This window comes from Carcharhinus amblyrhynchos, chromosome 6 (assembly GCF_965287045.1).
Source record: "Carcharhinus amblyrhynchos chromosome 6, sCarAmb.v2.hapA, whole genome shotgun sequence".
Classification (NCBI taxonomy): domain Eukaryota; kingdom Metazoa; phylum Chordata; class Chondrichthyes; order Carcharhiniformes; family Carcharhinidae; genus Carcharhinus; species Carcharhinus amblyrhynchos.
In genome coordinates, this window is record NC_137329.1 from 72,095,797 (window position 1) to 72,117,541 (window position 21,745).

General features: G+C 42.6%; 1 protein-coding gene across 6 annotated transcripts in view; it reads left to right on the plus strand.

Annotated features, from left to right (window-relative positions):
• The window catches only part of LOC145344001 (xylosyl- and glucuronyltransferase LARGE1), a 448,675-nt gene that overhangs the window by 244,816 nt on the left and 182,114 nt on the right, over window positions 1-21,745 (plus strand). For all 6 annotated transcript variants that reach the window (XM_080190638.1, XM_080190643.1, XM_080190639.1 and 3 more), the window contains 4 exons: window positions 5,602-5,888; window positions 10,899-10,981; window positions 16,977-17,100; window positions 19,917-20,088. In XM_080190638.1, the coding sequence (XP_080046764.1) occupies window positions 5,602-5,888; window positions 10,899-10,981; window positions 16,977-17,100; window positions 19,917-20,088 (666 nt within the window). The remainder of the gene's footprint in view (window positions 1-5,601; window positions 5,889-10,898; window positions 10,982-16,976; window positions 17,101-19,916; window positions 20,089-21,745) is intronic.

Sequence of the window (21,745 nt, forward strand, 5' to 3'; positions counted from 1 at the left end):
GACCAGATAATCTGTTTTCAAATGTTAATTTGGTGACAGACATTGGCCAAAACATAGTACAGTTGTCCACGTATTGGTGATTCAAACTTTACCTTCACCAGGGTTCCTTAGGCAGCACTTTCCAAACCCATGACCTTTACCATCTAGAAACATGAGCAGCCAACAGATGTGAACTCCACACCTGTAGGTTCCCCTTCAAGGCACATGCCACCCTGACATGGAAAATATCTGTATATGTTAAATTGTATTATATTATTATAATGTTATATTACTACATTTGTATATATTCCTTCACTGTCACTGGGTCAAATTCCAGGAACTCCTGCCTAACAGCACTGTGGATGCACCTACATAACAGGACTACAGTTCAAGAAGGCAGCTCAGCACCACCATAATGGGGTGGCACGGTGACATAGTGGTTAATACTGCTGCCTCACAGCACCAGGGACCCAGGTTTGATTCCCAGTTTGGGTCACTGTCAGTGTGGAGCTTGCACGTTCTTCTCGGGCCTATGTGGGCTGCCTCAGGATGCTCTGGTTTCCTCCCACGCTCCGAAAGACGTGCTGGCTAGGCATTGATCCGAACACGCACCGGAGTGTGGCGACTAGGGGAATTTCACAGTAACTTCATTGCAGTGCGAATGTAAGCTTTCTTGTGGCAATAATAAATAAACCTTAAACTAAACCTTCTCAAAGGCAAATAGAGATGCGTAACAAATGTTGACCTAGCCAATGACAACCACATCTCATGAGTGAATTCAAAAAATGAAGACCACCTCCCCACATCGTGTTGAAATGAAAAGTACAGTATTTTTGACCTAAATGAGTTGCGATATTCCTCATTATATGTTGGGACTTTTCTACATTTCCAGCCCGATGACCTCTTGATGAGGCACAAATTTAAGTGTACCTACAGTTGAACCTCATGGATTTGAAGGCAAATGATTGATCTGGAAGTACATTGGCAGAGCAATGAGAAGCGAGAGTGAGTTGGGACAACAGGCAGATTCTCTAATTGGCAAGATATGGCAAATGATGTTCCACAGGAATTGCTGCTTGGACTCAGTTAGTCACTGTTTATTTATGATTTGCGTCATGTCCAAAGGTGTGCAGGTTGGGTTGATTGGGCATGCTAAATTGACCCTAGTGTCAGGGGATTAGCAGAATGAATGTGTGGGATTGCGGGGATAGGGCCGGGGTGGGATTGTGGTTGGTACAGACTCGATGGGCCGAATGGCCTCCTTCTATACTAGAGGGATTTGATGATGGTCATGGGATCGAAAGCCCTGGCTAGACCTCACCTGGATGCACTGTGCACAGTCTGGACACTATAACATAGGAAGGGTATAGGAGAGAGTGCTACATATATTCACCAGAAGGGTATCCTGACTGCAAGGCTTAAATTAGGAGGCAAAATTGCACAAACTAGCATTGTATTCTCTGAAATTTAGACAATGAAGGGATGATTTGACTAAGATACTGTTGTACCTGTTAATTTTGAGATACTTTCGACTAGTTTGCTTACTGCAAGGTTTTACCCCGATGCCCTTATTCGGAAGATGGACAATGGACAAATACAAGTAAAGGTTCAACATGTTTATTAATAATAACACTATTAACCTTTGAATTACCCACATAAAACAAGAGGATACCCCAGATTCAAGTATACTACCTGCAAAGATGGTTTGGTTAAAACTGCAGGCTCGAATCTCTGAGTCCCTCTGGTCTGTCGTCACGAAGATGAGTCTCGATGGCAGCTTCTTCCTTCCTTCTCTGGCCAGTCTTCCGAATGCAGTAAGAAGCCTCACAACGTCAGGTTAAAGTCCAACAGGTTTATTTGATAGTAAACGCCACAAGCTTTTTGAACGCTGTTCCTTCATCAGGTGAGTGACCCTTAACCAGTCTTTCGAATGATCAAGGGTTGCTTCCTTCATTGAGTCTTCGCTGCTGGTGTCTGAAAATGTGCCCCTTTATCCCCTGCTTGCTTCTCTGGCTTCTGGCAATGAGGTCCCAGGAGAGGGTTCCAATACCCAGTGGATTTCTTGATGTCTGCTGACAGGACACCAGGGTCTGCCCCCAGGTGTCCATCTCCATGCTGTTTCTTACATGTAACCTGTTATCAGATTAAGCCAACTGCAGGAACTCTCGATGACGGAACGTCTGGCCCGATCTGGGCTTCTATCAATAGACATAGGTGCATTTCAATGGGGTGCAATGATCTCCTGCTAATTATCAGTAGGGTGCAACAACTTTTGATGGGTGATTGATGAATCGGGCCCAGACATGTTTGTGTGTTGTTCAATTGGCCAGCCTGAGGTTTGATTGTGTTTGATTTTAATATGCCTAATTCTTTAAGATATCCAATTTTATCACCCTTAAAACTAGGCCCTGTTTATAATACAATACAAAAAAGAACAGAATGATGGAAAAGATTTTTGTTGGTTGGGGAGTCTAAGACTAAGGGGCATAGTTCTAAATTTGAAGCTGATCTTTCAGAAGAGAAATTAGGAAATAATTCAACAACGCAGTGAGAGAAGTTAGGAACGCTATACTGCAAACAGCAACTGATAGTAGGTCAACTATCAATCTTAAATATGAATTCTGATCTAAGTGAATTGAGTGACATGAGGCAAAGATGGGTAATTAGAGTTAAATTGTAGAACAACGATTATCCCATTGAATGTCAAAGCAGGATCAAGGGGCCGAGTGACCTATTAGTTTTCCTATATTTCTATGATTGATGCTATGGATGGGAAACAATGTCATGAAAGATGACTTGAGATATTCTCTCCTCTGGAACTACTTCTTTTATCTTCTTTCACTTTCCATGTAAAATGTATTGCATTTACCTCATGCTCATTTTCTGAAGACAGGGATATATTGTCTGTTATTTCAAAGGGAATGGAGCATAAACATAGTGAAATCTTGCTAACACTATACAAGGCACAAGTTGGACCACGTTTGGAATACTGTGAACAGTTTGGTCCCCTTATCTAAGAAAAGATACACTGGCATTGGAAGCAGGCTACTGAAGATTCACAAAGTTTATCCTGGGTATAGAGGGATTTTCTCATGAGGAGAGGTTGCGTAGGTTGGGCCTGTATTCATTGCAGTTAAGAAAAATGAGGTGCAACCTTATTGAGACATATAGGATTCATAGGAGGCTTGAGGGGGTCGACACTAAGAGGATATTTCCCCTTATGGGAGACTGTATGAACCAGAGGGCATAATCTCACAATAGACGGCCACCCATTTAAGACAGAGACGAGGAGGAATTTGAGGGCAATGAATGTGTGGCATTCTTTATCACAGAGGACTGCAGAGGCTGGATCATCAAAGAATCGTAGAATAATAAGATCACTGCTGTGCAGAAGGAGGCCATTTGGCTCATTGAGCCTGCGCCAACAAAAATCCCACCCAGGTTCTGTTCCCTCCGACCGCTGCAGCTCCCCGTGCCCCTCCCTCTGCCCGCAGTTTATTGGATGTCTTTGCTTTCCTTTGAGCATGACTTGCAAGAGGACAAGGTGGGAAAATACCAATTTGTTTGTTTCTTGGGACCAGTCGGTGTTAATCAGCAGTAATGTCCACCTGATATCATGGGGTGTAGAATCAATGTCCAACGCCATCCAAATGTAAACCTCTGGTAGATCTTCACTGCTGCTGTGACTTGTCCAAGCCACAGTTATGAAGGAATCTAAAATACCAGCTAATGGATATGAGTCTGATGTTTGACCAGCTTGTGGACAGCTTGAACATCAATCTAAGATGTTTAAAAGGAACTTTCTCAGGGTTGATATTGTTGAAATTGTCTGTGTCATGTCCTGCTTGATGCCTGCATCATTGTTGATGGGTCTGTCTGATTTCTATTGTTACTTCTGAATTTTAAAATATTTGCATGACACCTGAGTGGTTTGCTGGGCCATTTTATAGGGCCTTAGCTATCAGAATCATCTCCATGTATTTGTTATCACCTTCACTTACACTGAAGTGGAAAACAATTTCTGGACAATGAAACTGGTGTTCAGAAGTATAATAAAATACCCTTTGTTGTGGCATTTACTTAATGGAATTGATTTGAATCCTTTTAATAGCTATTACCATCAATAATACCTAATATAGAAACAAATCTTCTCCCAAATGAATCCTCCTGAACCCGGTAAAATGTTTTACTGTTGTGAGAAGCTTTTTAAAATTATTTCATGAGATGTGGGTGTCACTGGCTAGGCCAGTAGTTGTTTGCCATCCCTAATTGCCATTGAGAAGGTGATGGTGAGTCACTGCCTTAAAAAGTTACAGGCCACTTTTTGACTTTTCTCTCTTGGTTTGGTGTAACTGAGTGGCTTACCCAGATAATTCAGAGTGCAAACAATATAATACTACACTCTGTGGGTGTGGAGTCACATATAGGCCAGACCAGGTAAGGACGGCAGATTTCTTTCTGTAAAGGACACTAGTGAACCAATGAGGCTGCCAACTGTGATTAAATGTGTTCCTGGATGTTTCATCACATTATTTGCCCCCACGCCACAGCTGTTATTTGGCCAACACATCCATCCTTGCGATGTTTGACCTTCCTACGCCAATTGGAAAGCAGAAAGGACTCGTGACCCAATTAGATAATGCTTGACTGTGAACCAAACAGCCCTGTTTCCCCCTTTTCAATATTTTTGTAAGTGGTAAAGAGAAATGAAATAGAATCTCTTTACTGTGCTGATGGTTTTCCTCCAGGGCCACGCACAGCAGTGTTCTGGAGACTCCCTGCCAATCCTGCAGGGTTGGCAACCCTATGAATCTGATGGGTTTTTACAATAGTCAATAGTTTTGTAGTCATCATCACTATGATGATCTGGCAATTCTGGAACTATTAATTAATTAAAGGTAAATTAATTGAATTTCAGTTCTACCAGCTGCTATGGTGGGATTTGAACACCTGTTTCAGATCAGTAGCCTGGACCTTTGCATTACTAGTCCCGTGATATTACCATTATACAATCGTCTCCACTTTCCATGTTTAGATGCATCTACGTTTTTGCAGTAAGCATCTTTCTATCAGATATCGGACCAGAGGTGACATGAAGAAAAAGAACCTTTTCTCCAGTACTTGCTGTGATCTGGAATGTACTACCTGGAAACAGATTGATTAGTAACTTTTCCAATGGGAATTTGATAAATACCTGAAGGGGAATCATTTACAAGGCTATGGGGAAAGAATGGAGGTGTAGAACTGTTGGATCACCCGACCAAACAGTTACAATGGACCAAAGGCCTCCGACTGTGCTATGATCCCATGAACTGAAGTGGGTTCTAAACCGATGTCATTCTGCATCAAATCCTGATAAGCAGCAGAGGTTTCTATCTCAGTTATCTCGGCTGGACTCAAATTCAGATTCTTTAGCTAAAATGGAATGCCTAATCCACTGCGCCATCCATGCTGAATCCCTCAGGGCAAGTAACTCAGTTGAAGGCAAACAGGTTCGACACTGAAAAAAAACCGCTTTCAGTTTCTGATGATCTTGGACGAGATCTGGCGACAGTCCTAAAGGAACGCACATTGACTTTTGTGTTCACTGATGTAACCGTACTCGTGTCTGTTCATTTGCAGATGAGAAGCCAGTCTCTCTCTCTCCCTATGAAGCCCCGGCAAACAGCCCTCGGTACATGTTCAATCAGAGGGAGCGGGAGTCCCTGGAAGTGCGAATGCGAGAGGTAGAAGAGGAAAACCAGGCCCTTCGGAAGCAGCTCAGCCTTGTCCAGACCCGAGTCCATCGCCACCGGAACCATTCCAAAAGCTATTCCACAGAGGAAGGCACAGGGGACAATGAGGTAGTGCATGCATTGGCGTGGAATGGTTCAGAATGTGGCAAACGGCCCACCGTAGAAAAGTGTGAGGTAACTACTTCTATTCCTTCATGCTTATCTCCAACCTTATGAACATGCCTGTGAATTTTCCCATGGTGGTGACATTTTATATTTTTGATAGAACTATAATGGTTTAAAATACAGATGCAGTCAATTTGTTTTCTCAGGTTTGTTCCAAATGTCAAAACAATTTAAACTATTCCTAAAATCCTACACTCCCCTGTATTATACTCTGATTCCAGGTTTTATCCATTTTTCCCTTTATAAAGAGTGCAAATGGTTTTTATTTTCATTTTAATTATCCATAATTATGCCATGAATTATGATTGCTTGTTTTATTTGTATCATCATCCAATTGGGCAACTACTACCATGATGATTTTCAATAAACCAATTTACTGTCTACTTTCTCTATTTGTTTCTATGTCCATCTGTCTGTCCCTGCCTTGGATGCTTTCCACAATACAATGCAACAGGGAGAAATCTGATTTGTGAGTTGCCAATGTGCACAGATTATTTCCCCTGCCTTCTGTCAATCTTCTGCTTTCTTCCGTTCCCTCTGGTGTGATTTATTTATTTATTTGTCCCTTGTTCATCAGGGGTGCTGAGCTCAACTGTGAAACCACTCCAGCCAACCAGTCAAAATTTCCAATTTATGGCTTGAATCATGGGTCCTCTCAGTTGCATGTCCCATTTTATTGTGTTAGGAAACTACACTTTCAGTCTCCTGGTAGAGTCCATGAGGAAAGACTCTTGCTCCTTTGGACCTGCCGTGGTGTGCTAATTGCCATCTTTGTCCATTGATGGGCCATTATTTGAGGCCAATTGAGCTACTGAGCAGCTTAATCCAGTCTGGTCAATGATTTAGCATGAAATATTGCCTGGTGTTATCTCTTTCTGGTACATTGCAAACCAGCAGATTCTTCCTCTTTCCCCACCCCCAAGATGCCCATTCTAATGTTTTGACAATGTGTAGCCTCTGAGAGAACTCTATGATCTTCCTTGCTGGAAAGGGAGGAAACCACACAATCTGCTATTAAGCACCTACTGGCTCCAGAAATTAGATCGTGTTGTGTTCATGTCAATGCAACTAGACAACATACAGCCTGTCACTTCTTAGAACAAAGGTCCCCTGATGGTTCCACTGCTTAGGATGCGATGCATTGATTCAGAAATTTTTAACATTTGTCAGTAGTTGAAACCAAACCTTTGATTGGCCTTTATTTTAAAATGCATTAAAATTACCCAGTGTCCGTCAAAGGATCAAAAGATTGATTATCGCTGAGGACCAAGCCTCTGCATCCTGTTGATCTACAAATCAAACAACTTGTCTACTTTTTTCACAAATCGCTGGACACTATTTTAAAGTTGAGCATGGAAAGTTATATCTTCCATCCAAACTCAAGTTACTTTATAACAGTGTCACAATGTGATATTACAGAAATTCTTCCCTATTTAACCTCCACCTTCTCCACCCCCTCCCACTGTCATCCATCACCTTGCTACCCGTCTTCTGAAGAAGAGTCATATGCACTGTAATAAGTCCTCGGAAGCAGAAGTCCCTTCACCAAAATCCCGTTGTTTAATTTGATTTGATGTTTGATTTGATTTATTATTGTCACATGTATTAACGTACAGTGAAAAGTATTGTTTCTTGCAAGCTATACAGGCAAAACATACTGTTCATAGAGAACGAAAGGAGAGAGTGCAGAATTTAGTGTTACAGTCATAGCTAGGGTATAGAGAAAGATCAACTTAATGCAAGGTGAGTCCATTCAGAAGTCTGATGTCAGTTCTTGAATTGGTTGGTACGTGACCTCAGACTTTTGTATCTTTTTCCCGAAGGAAGAAGGTGGAAGAGAGAATGTCCAGGGTGCATGGGGTCCTTAATTATGCTGGCTGCTTTGACAAGGCAGCAAGAAATGATTTGCATGACGAATTGGGCTACATTCATAACTTTTGGTAGTTTCTTGCTTTCTTAGAGCAGGATCCATACCAAGCTGTGATATAACCAGAAAGGATGCTTTCTATGGTGCATCTGTAAAAGTTGGTGAGACTGATAGCTGACATGCTAAATTTCCTTAGTCTTCTGAGAAAGTTGAGTCGTTGATGGGCTTTCTTAACTATAGTGTTGGCATGGGTGGACTAGGACAGATTGTTGGTGATCTGGACATGTAAAAACTTGAACCCTTTCTACTTCGTCCCTGATAATGTAGACAGGGGCATGTTCTCTTTCACTTTTCCTGAAGTCAGTGACAATCTCCTTAGTTTTGTTGACATTGAGGGAGAGGTTATTGTTGCTGTACCAGTTCACCAGATTCTCTATCTCATTCCCATACTCTGTCTCGTCATTATTTGAAAGCAGACCCACTTTGGTGGTGTCGTCAGCCAACTTGAAAATCAAATTGGAGGGGAATTTGGCCACCTAATCAGTGGTGTATAAGGAGTATAATAGGGGGCTGCAAACACCGCCTTCTGGGCACCAGTGTTGAGGATGATTGTGGAGGAGGTGTTGTTGCCTGTCCTTACTGATTGTGGTCTGTGGGTTGGGAAGTTCAGGATCCAGTCACAGAGAGAGATGTTGAGGCCCAGGCCATGGATTTTGGAGATGGATTTAGTGGGAATAATAGCGTTGAAGGCTGAGCTGTAGTCAATAAATAGGAATCTGACATAGGTGTGCTTGTTATCTAGGTGTTCCAGGGTTGAGTGCAGGGCCAGGGAGATGGCTTCTGCTGTGGACCTGTTGCGGCAGTAGGCAAACTGTAGTGGATCCAGGTCATCCAGGAGGCTGAAATTGATTTGTGCCATGACTAACCTTTCAAAACATTTCATAATGATGTATGTCAGAGCCACCGGACAATAGTCATTAAGAAAAGCTTAGCTTTTCTTAGGTACCAGGATGATGATCATCTTCTTGAAGCAGATAGGGACCTCGGATTGGTGTAAAGAGAGGTTGAAGATGTGTGTGAATATTATTATAAGTGCTTATTTAAAGTCTGACAGCTGCATACAGAGTGCTTTCGGTTAGCAGTCTCAGAGGAACTGACACTCCTGGTTAAATACAAAGCAAGAGACTCCCTGAGTCCATCAATTTGGCCCTTTTTCAGGGAGTTCGTATTCTAACAGGCCCATCTCAATTGCCTGATTAAAGTCATTACACGGACTCAGAATGTTAGCTGTGTTTCTCTGCAGATTCAGCTGGACCTGCTGAGTTTATCCAGTATTTTTTGTTTTTTTCAGATAAAATCGAGCCGCATAAACTGCGCCAATAACTAATTCTATTTACGTAGGGTCTTTAACTTAGCAAACTGCCTCAAGATACGTCAGAGCAGGGTTAGCAAGTAAACATTAACTGAGCCAAGAAAGAAGACATTAGGACATATGATCAAATGTTTTCCTAGGGAGGCAGACTGGGAGCTAGTGTAAAAGGTAAAGTCGCCACAGTCCCAGCTGATAAAGGTTGCTCTCCGCTCTGAGGGAGAGAGCAGACTGGTGGTGATTTAACCTGAGGATCACCACACCTAGAGGGAGGGCAAGGTTGTGAAGACCTCAGCCAGTACAGAATGAATTACCTCAGCCAGTACAGAAATTGAACCCGAGATCATTTTGCATAAAAACCAGCCACTTTAGCTAACCAACTCTTCAACCTAGAATCACTGTGGGTTAAAGAATGAGATTTGGTCCAAACTCAGAAGCACGAAACAGTGTTTGACTTGGCCGCATATTTACAGAAGGTTCTCCACCTCCCCCTTCAGGTACTAGGCCCTAATGGTGTTGGCAACCATTGCCTTCCATTGGATTGGTCTGTGATTCTGCTAGTCAAGCTGCTGTGGTGGTATGTCATTGCCTTCTGGAGTATAGCTGACCAGGAAACTCTCCCACTCCTACTGCCTACCATCAGGCCTATTGGAAGGGTTTACAGGCTAATAATCACTCTGTTTGATCACAGTATGAAGCAGAGCTTCTGGCTCATAGGTTGGGACACTCTCCCTCCCACACAGGGCTTCTGATGGAGGGTTGGGTAGGGTGATGTAGTGGAAATGGAAGTAGGCTGTCTTATTGATGGAGCAGATATGTGGTCAGAACCTTACTTCAGGTCCGAACATCACACCAAGGTTGTGAAATGATCATTCAGGGGATGCAAACAGTGGCAAGGAATGTAGTTTGTGGCAGGGACCAAACACAGTGGCTTGAGTCTTCCTATCATTTCATTGGAGGTGAAACCAGATGACCAAAAATTTGGTGAAAGATCCTCAGAAACATCTTAGAAGAGGAGACAGTGGTTGAATTTGGTAATACAATAATTGAAAGCTGGTGGTAAGATTTGATCTCACTCAGAACCCATTCACTTGTGTAGAGTTAAAATCAGGCTGTCGGATTTATTGAGGTAAAGGTACAGGCTGCATCCTTCCATGATGCAGTGTGGCAGCAGTACTGAAGAGCAGCCTTTGGTAAAGTCATTGATCAGGATTGTATCTGTTGATAGACAGTTTACTGAGAAAGAGAGCACTAATGTGATGAGAATTAATTCTAATCTTTTCTATCAGTTGTAACAATGTTAACTCTGAGTTATTCTAGATTGTATTTCATGTTGTGCTGAAGTCCTCTCCTAATTTTTTACATCTTCCATATCAGAGTCCAAGTAGACGGTGATGTGATTTTGAAATTCCACCCATTAGTTTTGCAGTACAGATACCGCCTGATGTTGTACTAAGCCACAGAGAGGAGAAGATCCCATTGTTGGCTTTAGCACTTATTGAACCAATGAGGAGTAAAATCCCCCCCTCCCCCAGTTTCCAGCTCATTATTTCTCCCCAGTGAGAAAGGTGGTGATATAAAGTGCTGAGTGCGGGCATTTGGTTGAGAACAGGATTGGCTTTGGCTCAGGTGTCCATTACAGCTGAATTGCCAAACAATGCTCACTATCTGAGCACCATGAACCCGCAAATGTTCCTTCCTTTTCCTTCAGGAGAGAAGAAAATTGGGGAAAATATTCCTTTAACCGTGTAAAAATGTAATTGTTTTTGCTTTATGTTTGCAGACAATCCATATCGCCATTGTGTGCGCAGGATACAATGCAAGCCGTGATGTTGTGACACTCGTAAAGTCGGTTCTATTTCACCGGTGTGTATGCGCGATGCTCTCTTTTCAATGATCTTGTTTCACTGTGTGTTTGGCAGAACCAGGCACCCGTGCCCTGAGCCTGATACAATCATCACATGTTAACTCTCCCCTCTATCCTCACCTGCTGACTAATGCACTGTTTGCCTTGTTGAAATAAGAATGCAAACATAGATAATGAATGCCAACCTGCTAATGGAGCACCGAAAGTGCTTCGCATTCTTACACAAAACCCAATCCCTTAATTTTCTAGCAGTTGCAAGTTGGGGTTAGTTTTGTCTCTTCCCGAGCCAAGCTCAGAGCTGCAGAGGGATCTGGATGTCCTGGTCATGAATCACAAAAAGTTGTTATGCAGGTATAGCAGGTAATTAGGAAGGCAAATTGAATGATTCATAGATTCCCTACAGTGCAGAAGGCCATTTGGCCCATTGAGCCTGTACCAAATTGCTAAAAGAAGACCTTAAACACACCCACACCCCTGCCCTATCCCAGTAATCCAGAAAATTTACCATGGCTAATCCACCTAACCGACATCTTTGGACTGTGGGAGGAAACCAGAACAACTGAAGGAAACCTACATAGACTTGGGAAAAATGTGCAAACGCTACATAGTCATCCAAAGCTGGAATTGAACCCAGGTCCCTGATACTATGAGGCAGCAGTGCTAACCACTGTACCACCGTTGTTGTTTATTCCAAGGGGAATGGAATGTAAAAGTTGTGAAGCTCAGTATAGTTGTGGTGAGACCATATCTGGGGTATTATGTACAATTTGGTCTTTTGATTTAAGCAAGAACATAATTGCATTAGAATCAGTTGAGAGAGGGTTTGGTTGATACGGGGGATGAGGGAGATGTTGGGCCTAAATCATTGGAGTTTTCCTGTAGCCTCGAAGCACCTGACAGCCAATGAGGTAGTTTTCGTCAAAGACAACAAATGTCTTGGCTGAGCATATATCAAAATATCCAGGGGCTGATTGTATTACAAACTGTTAGTAAGCATCTTTAATTATGGGAGGGTGAAGAATTCTGCCCTGCCAATCTCTGCCTCCAGCCTTGGCATGATTAAACATATGCAGGCACTGTGCAAACTCATGAAAGGTGCAGGATGCACCGTACTAAAAATAATCACCCAGCTTCTTTGCGGAGCCACAGATAAGCATTTCAGAGCACGAGTTATTTTTCTTTGCAGGCCTTGCAATTTCCCCATTGAAAAATTCATGGCCTCTGTGGCCTTGTTATCGTGAAGAGAAAAATTTACATTGCAGCCAGCTCGTAACTCACACCCAGAAAAGCCCCAGTTACATTCCATTGAAAAGCTGCAATATTTAATGCATAAATCAAGCTGGGCTGTAACATTCAGATGCTGGAGCTGTGTAAGTGGTGGTGTCAATTGCACTAAGAGAGCTTGCAGATGCCGTCGGGTTTATATCTGATAATATTTCATACATGAGTATTGCTGGACTTATCTAGCCCAGCATCACTTTAGTTGGAGGACACTTAATATTGTATCTTGCTTCCAAAACTCATCATTGGCTTGTTTCCAATAAAATGTATTGTGTTGGTGTCGTTGACTGTCCCTCAATTGAGGGATGACATCTACTCAGGATTGTGCATTTTTGCCAAGGGCCTTAGAATCATCCAATGCAGAAAAGGCCTTTTGGCCCATCACTCCACACTGACATGCAAGAAACACTGTTAACTGCCAGACTTAGCAAGCCACTCAATTCAAGGACAGTTAGGCATGGGCAATAAATGCTGGCACAGCCAGCGATGTCCATATCCCATGAAAAAATGGGCACAAACTATAAGCATCAGCTTGGTGCCAGACGATGACTCCTCAGCTATCAAGGTGAGGTCACTTGCAGTTGAATAGTGTACTTGGCAGCAATCATGGGCAGAGTAGCTAATGCCATTTTGCTGGTGTTGCAAATTGCTGTGGTCATGAATGTGAGTTGTTGAGGCCTGTTCCTGATGAATGGTCTTGTTTAAAGTTGTTGTTTTTGGCACTAATTTGGCTAATGTTTTAGGGTTGGCAATTTATGTGCAGATCAGTTGCTTGTTGAACACAAGAAGTAGGAGCAGGAGTAGGCCATCTAGCCCTTTGAGCCTGCCCCGCCATTCAATAAGATCATGGCTGATCTGAAGTGGCTCAGTTCCACTTCCCCGCTTTCTCCCCATAACCCTTAATTCTCTTGCCTACCAAAAGCCTATCTACCCGTGACTTAAATATATTTAACGAGGTAGCCTCCACCACTTCAACGGGCAGAGAATTCCAGACATTCACCATCCTTTGAGCGAAGAAGTTCCTCCTCAACTCCGTTCTAAACTGACCCCCCCTTATCTTGAGGCTGTGCCCTCTAGTCCTGCTGTCCTTTCTGAGCGGGAAGAATCTCTCTACCTTTACCCTATCCATCCCATTCATCATCTTACACGTCTCTATAAGATCCCCCCCTCATCCTTCTAAACTCCGAGTACAGACCCAGTCTATTCAGTCTTTCTTCATGGTCCAACCCCCTCATCTCCGGTATCAGCCTAGTGAGCCTCCTCTGCACTCCCTCCAAGGCCAAAATATCCTTGCGCAAGTGCGGCGACCAAGACTGCACGCAGTACTCCAGCTGCGGCCTCACCAGTGCCCCGTACAGTTGCAGCAAGACCTCCCTACTTTTATATTCTATCCCCCTCGCTATAAAGGCCAGCATCCCATTCGCTTTCTTGATCACCTGCTGCACCTGCAGACTGGGTTTTTATGACTCATACACAAGGACCCCCAGGTCCCTCTGCACCGTAGCATGCTGCAGCTTTTCACCCTTTAAATAATAATCCCTCCTACTATTATTCCTGCCAAAGTAGATAACCTCACACTTGCTAACATTGTACTCCATCTGCCAGGTCCTCGCCCACTCGCTCAGCCTATCTAGATCCCCCTGCAAACTTTCCACACCCTCCGCACAATTTGCTTTTCCACTCATCTTTGTGTCATCAGCAAATTTTGACACCCTACACTCAGCCCCCTCCTCCAGATCATCTATATAAATGGTAAATAGCTGAGGCCCCAGCACCGATCCCTGCGGCAATCCACTAGTTACCAACCGCCAATCAGAATTGTTGGGCTGAAGGGCAGAGGTGGTTTGCACCACCATGTGCGGTTGATTCCCTTCCCCTTCCATCCAAAGCTTTGTGGCAGAACCGAGTGATTGACACAGGAAGCTGCTCTTTCATTAACAGTGGAAGCTCGTAGCTAACCTCCCTCAGCACTCAGAAATAATTATCAAGCGCAGCTACCTTAGCCCCACCATTATATGATACAAATGTCTGCACCAGCTATGACTCCAAATGCACATATACAACCAGATACATTCAGAGCAGGAATGGGTCATTAGGCCCTTCTTGCTTGTTCCTACATTCAATATGGTCATGACAGATCTGATTAAGGGCTGAATTCCACATTCCTGCCAACCACTGATAATCTTTGACTTCTTTTCGGTCAAAAATCTGTCTAATTCAACCTTACAAATATTCAATGACACTGCCTCCACCATTCTCCAGGAAAAAGCATTTCAGAGACTCACAATCCTCTAATGGAAAGTTTCTCTTCACCTTGGCCTTAAATGAGAGGTCTCTTTTCAAACTACATTCCCTACTTCTACCAGAATGATAGGGAGTGGGATAGCTTGATCTTGGGATTGGACATAGATCGGCTCCTGTGTCCATTTCATTGATATAGATTGTAAATTGTTGAGGTCCAGCACTGGTCCATGTGACGCTCAATGCATCACATCTTGCTAATCCAAAAATGACCGATTTATACCTACTCTCTTCCCTGTTAATTAGCCAATCCTCAATCCATGCGAATATGTTACCCTGTGCACCATTTCTTATTATGTGTAGTGCCTTTTCATGTTGTACCTTGCCAAATCTAAGTCCACCACATCCATTGGTTTCCCTTTATCCACATTGCTTAATTTCACAAAAAATTCTAATAAATTAGTAAAACATGATTTCCCTTTGACATTTATTATTTATTTAGGGAATGCAAAGTCCTTAAGCCAAACAGTTTCTTCTAGTCCTGCTGTGTTAAGTGTGGATCTTCCTCTGTTGAGTCTGTGGATTGTACACACTCTTCTATGATGTGGTGCAGTTTTCTCTCTCCCACAGGCAGTTAGGAGGCTGGCACTAATGCCCTATCTGTGGAGGTTGGCCAAGTAGGGGCTGTGACAGGTCATGAACTTGTTGAGGGTGGACCACTCTTTCCGTGAAACATTGAAACTAGGCAGCTGTTAGGTTGGGTTTGAGACTAGGTAGCCCAACGATTCCCATTCATTTGTCCCGGCGGAGTTTGCATTGAAGGAAAAGGAGCAGTGTGTCAGCGCTCGCACCATGCTCCTTGCCAGTACCCAGGCTTGTTTGGGGAAGCTAATAATCCTGCTAAATTCCAAAGGAAACTTCATGCAGAGCCCACACAAGAAATCCTAGTCAAAGTCCCAAAGCCAAAAAGGAACAATGAAAATCTGCCTTGCAATGACATTGCAGTAGAGCCCGCTCGCTGGATCTTCTTTTCCACAGAACAGTGTTGACTCTGCCCAATTGCACTGAGATTTTCAAAGTGTCCTGCCAAAACCTCCTCAATCGTACATTTAGACATTTACTTTTGACAGATGTTAAGCTAATTAGCCTGAAGTTTTCTGCTATCCCTTTCCTGAACAGAAGAGTCACTTGGCTATTTTCCAATTTGATGGGACCTTTCTAGAATCTAGAGAATTTGGAAAATTAAAACCAATGAATCTACTATCCCAGCAGATACTTCTTTTCAGATCCTAGGGTGAGTTCCACTCAGACCTGGGGAGTTGTCAGCTTTTAGTTCTGATTATTTTCTGTGATTTTCCCTGGTGATTGCAATTTTTTAGGTTCTCCCTTCTCTTTCACCTCCTTATTCACAATTATTTCTGAGATGTTATTTCTATCATCCACAGCGAGGATAGATGCAAAAAAAATCCTATCAATTCATCTGCCATTTTCTTAATTTGCATTCTTAATTCCCCGTCCCCATGCTCAAGACGACCAATACTCAATTTACTTAGGCAGCTCTAAAACCAAACTTCTGAGCCAATTTGATCGCTATTCATCTTGTCTGTGAAAGATTCTATCCGCAGCTTTCTGGAAATTGCTAACATCCTCAGCTCCCCCTTGCCTCCAGTGCTGTGCTCAGGCTGTTGAGAAAGGAGGCCCAACAGTATAGACTGCCTGACACTGTCTGCCTTGTTCAGTCAGTTGTCAGGTGTGCCTGTGACCATTGTCTTTTCACAGTGATTTTCTTGTCGCTAGCAGACTGACATCAATGTTGGTTTTGGAAAGGCCTCTAAACCCATTTCTAAACTTCTGCTGTTCCTAATAATGTGAAAAGTAAATATATAAGCAATCAGAAATCTATCAATTCCAACCCTCCCCCCCCATAGCTTGGTGGTAAACTCTTGAGTCTGAATCACTAGAAACTTCATCACAGAATCTAGACTCACACTCCAGTGCAGTCCTGAGCAAGTGCTGCACTGTCTGAGGCACAATCTTTCAGATGAGATATTAAACTGAGGGTCCAACTGTCCCTTCAGATGGATGAGCAGAATGCTGTGGATCCATTTACCAAAGAGCAGCAGAGTCCGCCGGTGTCCTGGCCAATATTTATGTCTGAATTAAAATTAGTAGTAGTAGTTTGTCAAGTTATCACATTGCTCTCTGTGGGAGCTTGCTGTGCACAAATTGATTGATCCATTTCTGTTATTTCTACAACAGCAACATTCTGAAGGTATTTCATTTGCTGTAAGGTGCTTTCAGATGTCTCCAGATTGTGCCAAGTGCTATATAAATGCATGTTATTCTGTCTATTGACTGTCGATCAGAGGGACTGTTGGAAGCTGGTGAGAAGTTCCAGCCAGCCAATTGGATGGTCAGTGACTGGGAAGTCTCAGTACAGCTGATTTACATGCCTATATTTTGTTCCCTCAGACGAAACCCTTTGCATTTCCATTTCATCACTGATGCCATTGCTAAGCAAATCCTGGGCTATCTCTTTGAGACGTGGATGGTTCCGGCAGTGACTGTCAACTTTTATGATGCTGATGAATTGAAGGTTAGAGTTTATATATTTCTTATGTCAGCTTCACACTCGACCAACCCGCCTCCCACCCCTCAACCCTATCCATAGTTACTTCCAGTGATGGATTCTCCCACCAATTTAATTTAGAAGGATTGAACCAAGAGAGATAGCAGTCCTGTGCCAACAGGAACATCCTTAGTACCAGCAATTAGGTTCTCATTGCCCAGGCAAACATATGATTTTAATAAATGGGCCACGATAAGGAAAAGGAGTGGAAGTTATATTCCAGTTATAAAAAAACACTTGTTAGTCCCCAGCTCGAGTTGCCGCATTCAGTTCTAGACACTTCAGGGAGGAGATATCGGCCTCAGAAGATGTACAGCATTGTTTCATTAGAATCAAACCAGAACCAGGCTGAGGTTATTCTATATATTCTTGAACTAGTTTATAATTAAGGGCTCACTTATTTAAGACAGAGCTCAGGAGACTTTTTTTTTCTCTGAGGGTCTGAAGTGTCTGGGACTCTCTTCCTCAAAAAGCAGTGGAAGCAGATTCTTTGAATATTTTTAAGGCAAAGCTACTTGGATTCCTGATTAACAAGAAGGTGAAAGGTGACCTGCAGATGTAGAGTAAGGTTGTAATCAGATCAGGGATGATCTTATTGAATGCCGGGGCAGGCTCGAGGGGCTATTCCTGCTCCTAATTCATTTGTTCAAATGATGAAGACAAGTTGGATTGATTATACCTGCATTCTTTTGAGTATAGATTAAGGGGTGATCTAACTAAGATATTTGGATGATTAAAGGTTTTAACAGGGTCAGTGGATAGAAATTATTCCTCTGGTAGGAAAGTCCAGATCAAGGAGAAGACTTAAAATTAGAATGAGGCCATTACAAATAATATCAGGAAACAATTCCAGACACAAAGTATTAATGGAAATTTGAAATTCGCTCTGAAAGAAGCTGTTAAGGTTTGAGATCAAATGAACTGAAGTTGATAGATTTTTGTTAGACATTAAAGTTTATGGAGCCTTTTTTGAATAAAGATACAATTGTGTTGGTTGCTGTTCAGCAAAGGTTCACTGGAGTTATTTGTGGGATGAAGGGTCTATCTTATGAGGAAAGGTTGGGCATGTTGGGCCTATACCCATTGGAGTTTAAAAGAATGAGAGGTGACTTTTTTTGAATATACAAAATCCCGAGGGGACTTAATAAGATGGATACTGAGAGGATAGTTCCACTTGGAAAGGAAAAGAACACAATTTATGAATAGGAGGTCTACCGTTTAAGATGGAGATAAGGAGAAATCTTTAGACTCAGAGGGTCATTACTAAGTAGAATTCTGTTCCCCAGAAAGCAATGAAGGTTGAGGCATTGAGGCTATTCAAGCCTAAGTTGGACAGATTTTTGATAGACAAGAGAGTCAAGTGTTATGGGGGCAGATACAAAAGGAAAGTTGAGACCACAACCAGCCCAACTATGATCTCGTTGAATTATATAGCAGGCTTGAAGAGTTGCATGGCTTACTCTTGCTCTTGTGTACAAATGTCATTCTGCAACTTTTTAATGAAAGGCCATTTTCCAAAATGTTGCAATATCAAATGCTAGAACACAAACACAAAGCTGGGCTGCAGGCCCTGTTCTCCCCATACAGTGCTGGGCAATAGGTCCCATTCTGTCTATATAGTGCTGAGCTAAAGGTGCTATTGTCCACATAGAGCATTGGGCTGAAGGCCCCATTCCCTCCTGTAGTGCTGGGCTAAAAATCCCATTCTCCCATACAGCACTGGGCTGCCAGGCCCTGTTCTCCCATACAAAGCAGTTGTCAACACCAGGATGGAGCAGTTGCCATGTGAGGACCAGGTACAAGAATAAACAGCATTATATAACTCATACGTTTACTTTTCTGGAGTTTAATTGTTCATGTGGACTGAGGGAACCTGAGTTTAAATAGCACCCACTGACTGGCCTTACTGCAGGACTAAAATGTTAGATTTCAGAGGGGGCAATATTTTATAATCAGAATCATTTCATTGCTAGCATCTCTGTAGAGTTGCCACCTGTGATTAAATGTATGTCTGGAGGTTTCATCACATGACTAATCGCCACACTCCAGCCATTAGTTGGCCAATACATCCATCCTTGTGAAGCACTGCCTTCCTACAGTGACTGGAAAGCAAAAGGACTCACTACCCAATTGGATGATGCTTGGCTGTCAGTCAAACAGTCTTTTGTCTCCCATTTTCAATATTATCGTATCTGGTAAGGAGAAATGTTCAAAGAATTTTTATAATCTCCTAATGATTTTTCTCCAGGGTTGCACACAGCAGTGTCCTGGAGATTAATTTTCAATTGCTTGCAGACTCCAGGCCAGTCCTGGAGAATTGACAACCCTGGATCTGGGTAATCCAGGCCAGCAGCATCCCGAATGGGTTTTCAGATACCTGAGGGTGGTGGGCCAGAGTGAGGATGGAGCAGATGATTTGAAGTGAAACATAAACAGTACAAAGAGCCTTTACAATATTTTATGTCCATATTGACCTCCTCCCACCCTTTATTATTTAAACAATGGTATAACTGCAGTGTAGCAAGGTAAATTGGATAGTAGTGGGATTTCAGGCTGAATCATTCCGGACCACAGCAGAGAGAGCAAATTGCTCCAAGACTTGGAACCGCAAAGACTTTCTGATGTGATTAACTGACCTGGCATAGTTGTTCCAGCTTCTGTCAGTATACACACAATGGATGTACACCTTCTAAGCACTTGTGCTAGTAGATTTGTTATGGGGTGTTGTCTGAAATTGATGATTATTCAAAATGAATTTAAACCAATTTGTATTTGCCCTTCAGCCAGAAGTCTCATGGATTCCAAACAAGCATTACTCAGGGATATATGGACTAATGAAACTGGTTCTCACCAAGACTCTGCCTGCTTCGCTGGAACGGGTCATTGTACTTGACACAGATATCACTTTTGCTACGGACATCGCTGAACTTTGGGCTGTGCTGCACAAGTTCAAAGGTACTGAGTCATTATGTGTTGTTGTATGTATGATTGTGTGTATGTCTTTTCACCAAGACATAGCAATTGGCTTTGAGATACACACAGGAAGCTTTTGAGTTTAACCTTAGTGAGAATGAGGGGGCAGCTAACCATGCCATTTATGATCTGACAGTTCTAAAAATGTCATCATTCTGAAAGGTTAGAGGGAAGTCGGCTAGAAGGAGAGTATGCAAGGGGGATTCCACCATCCTGAGGCAGCGGAGGAGGTCTGCCATTGGCCAGCAGTGGGATCCTTTAGTCCCACTGCTGTCAACAAGCTTTCCTGTTGTTTGCACCTTTTGCTACCAGGGCTTTGCCTTCAGTGGAGCCGGAAGATCCCGAGAACGGTTGGAAAATCCACCCTGCGTGTTTTCTAGCTGAGTTAATGCATCACAGAGAAGGCAGCAGCTGAAATACTATAACTGACTCAAGAGAGTAGACTTAACCTTGCTGTCCAGCATCCACCATTAGGCACGAGTCAATGTTGGGTTCAGAAGATGACAAAATTAAATTATGATGCCCTAAATGGTGAAAAGCCACACTGACAAATTGCTATCTGGACTTTCACAATATTAACAGAGAATGGTGCATAGCTGACTTACATTGAGCAATGCCTCCATATACAGATCAGGGCACTTGGAGGGGAGAGAATTATGAAGAAAAACATCCCTGTCATGTATGTAAAATGAGAATTGCTTTCACTTCTAAAGCAGTTTGTAAACACAACAACATCTTGCATTTATATGGCATCTTTTGATATAGTTAAAGGTTACAAGGCATTTCAACAGAATGTAACTAGATAAAAAATTGATCCCAAGACAATTATAAGGGCAGTTTGGTCAAAGAGGAAGGTTTTAAAGACTGTTGCAAAGGAGAAGGAGGTAGATGAATGAAATGGTTTAAAGAGGGGTTTCTGGAGTTTAGGGACTCGGGGGATGAAGGTACAGTAAAGTGAAGTAAGAGTGGAGTGCACAAGAAGGTAGAATCAGAGGAAGACAGAAACCGCACTCGGTAATGGTGCCTTTTAAATATGTCAGTATTTTGTAGGCCAGTTCCTGTTTAATTTTATGAACTTTTTTATTTATTGTTATTCAATAAAGCATTGAAGATTTTATGGCTCCCTAAGGTTTGTCATGTCAGCTACCTCCCACATTGAGCACAACAGAGGAGGAAAAGTGATGATTGATTATTGACTTTTCACTGAAGCTTCCCAATTGATCTGAAACTCTGAGCAACAAACGTTGATCTAACATTAGACTAGTCCTTGAAAACACTTGACTATATGATGCAGAAATGAGGCACTACCAATATATGAATAGACTAGAGAACACATAAAAGTTACTGCACAGAAGGAGGCCATTCGGTCCATCTTATCCATGGCAGGTGAAGCTGTGGTTGTTCTCTTGGAGTGCAGAAACAAAGAGGAGATTCGATCGAAATGTTTAAAATCATGTACGGTTTAGACAGTACATCAGAAGAAACTGTTTGCAGTGGCTCTATGCTGAATAATCAGAGGGCACAGATCGAAGTTGATTCACAACCAAAACTGAAGGTGACATGAGCAGAAAGATTTTTCTTTTTACTAAACTCGGAGTGGGAATGTTCTGCCTGATCGGATGGTAACAACAAAATCAGT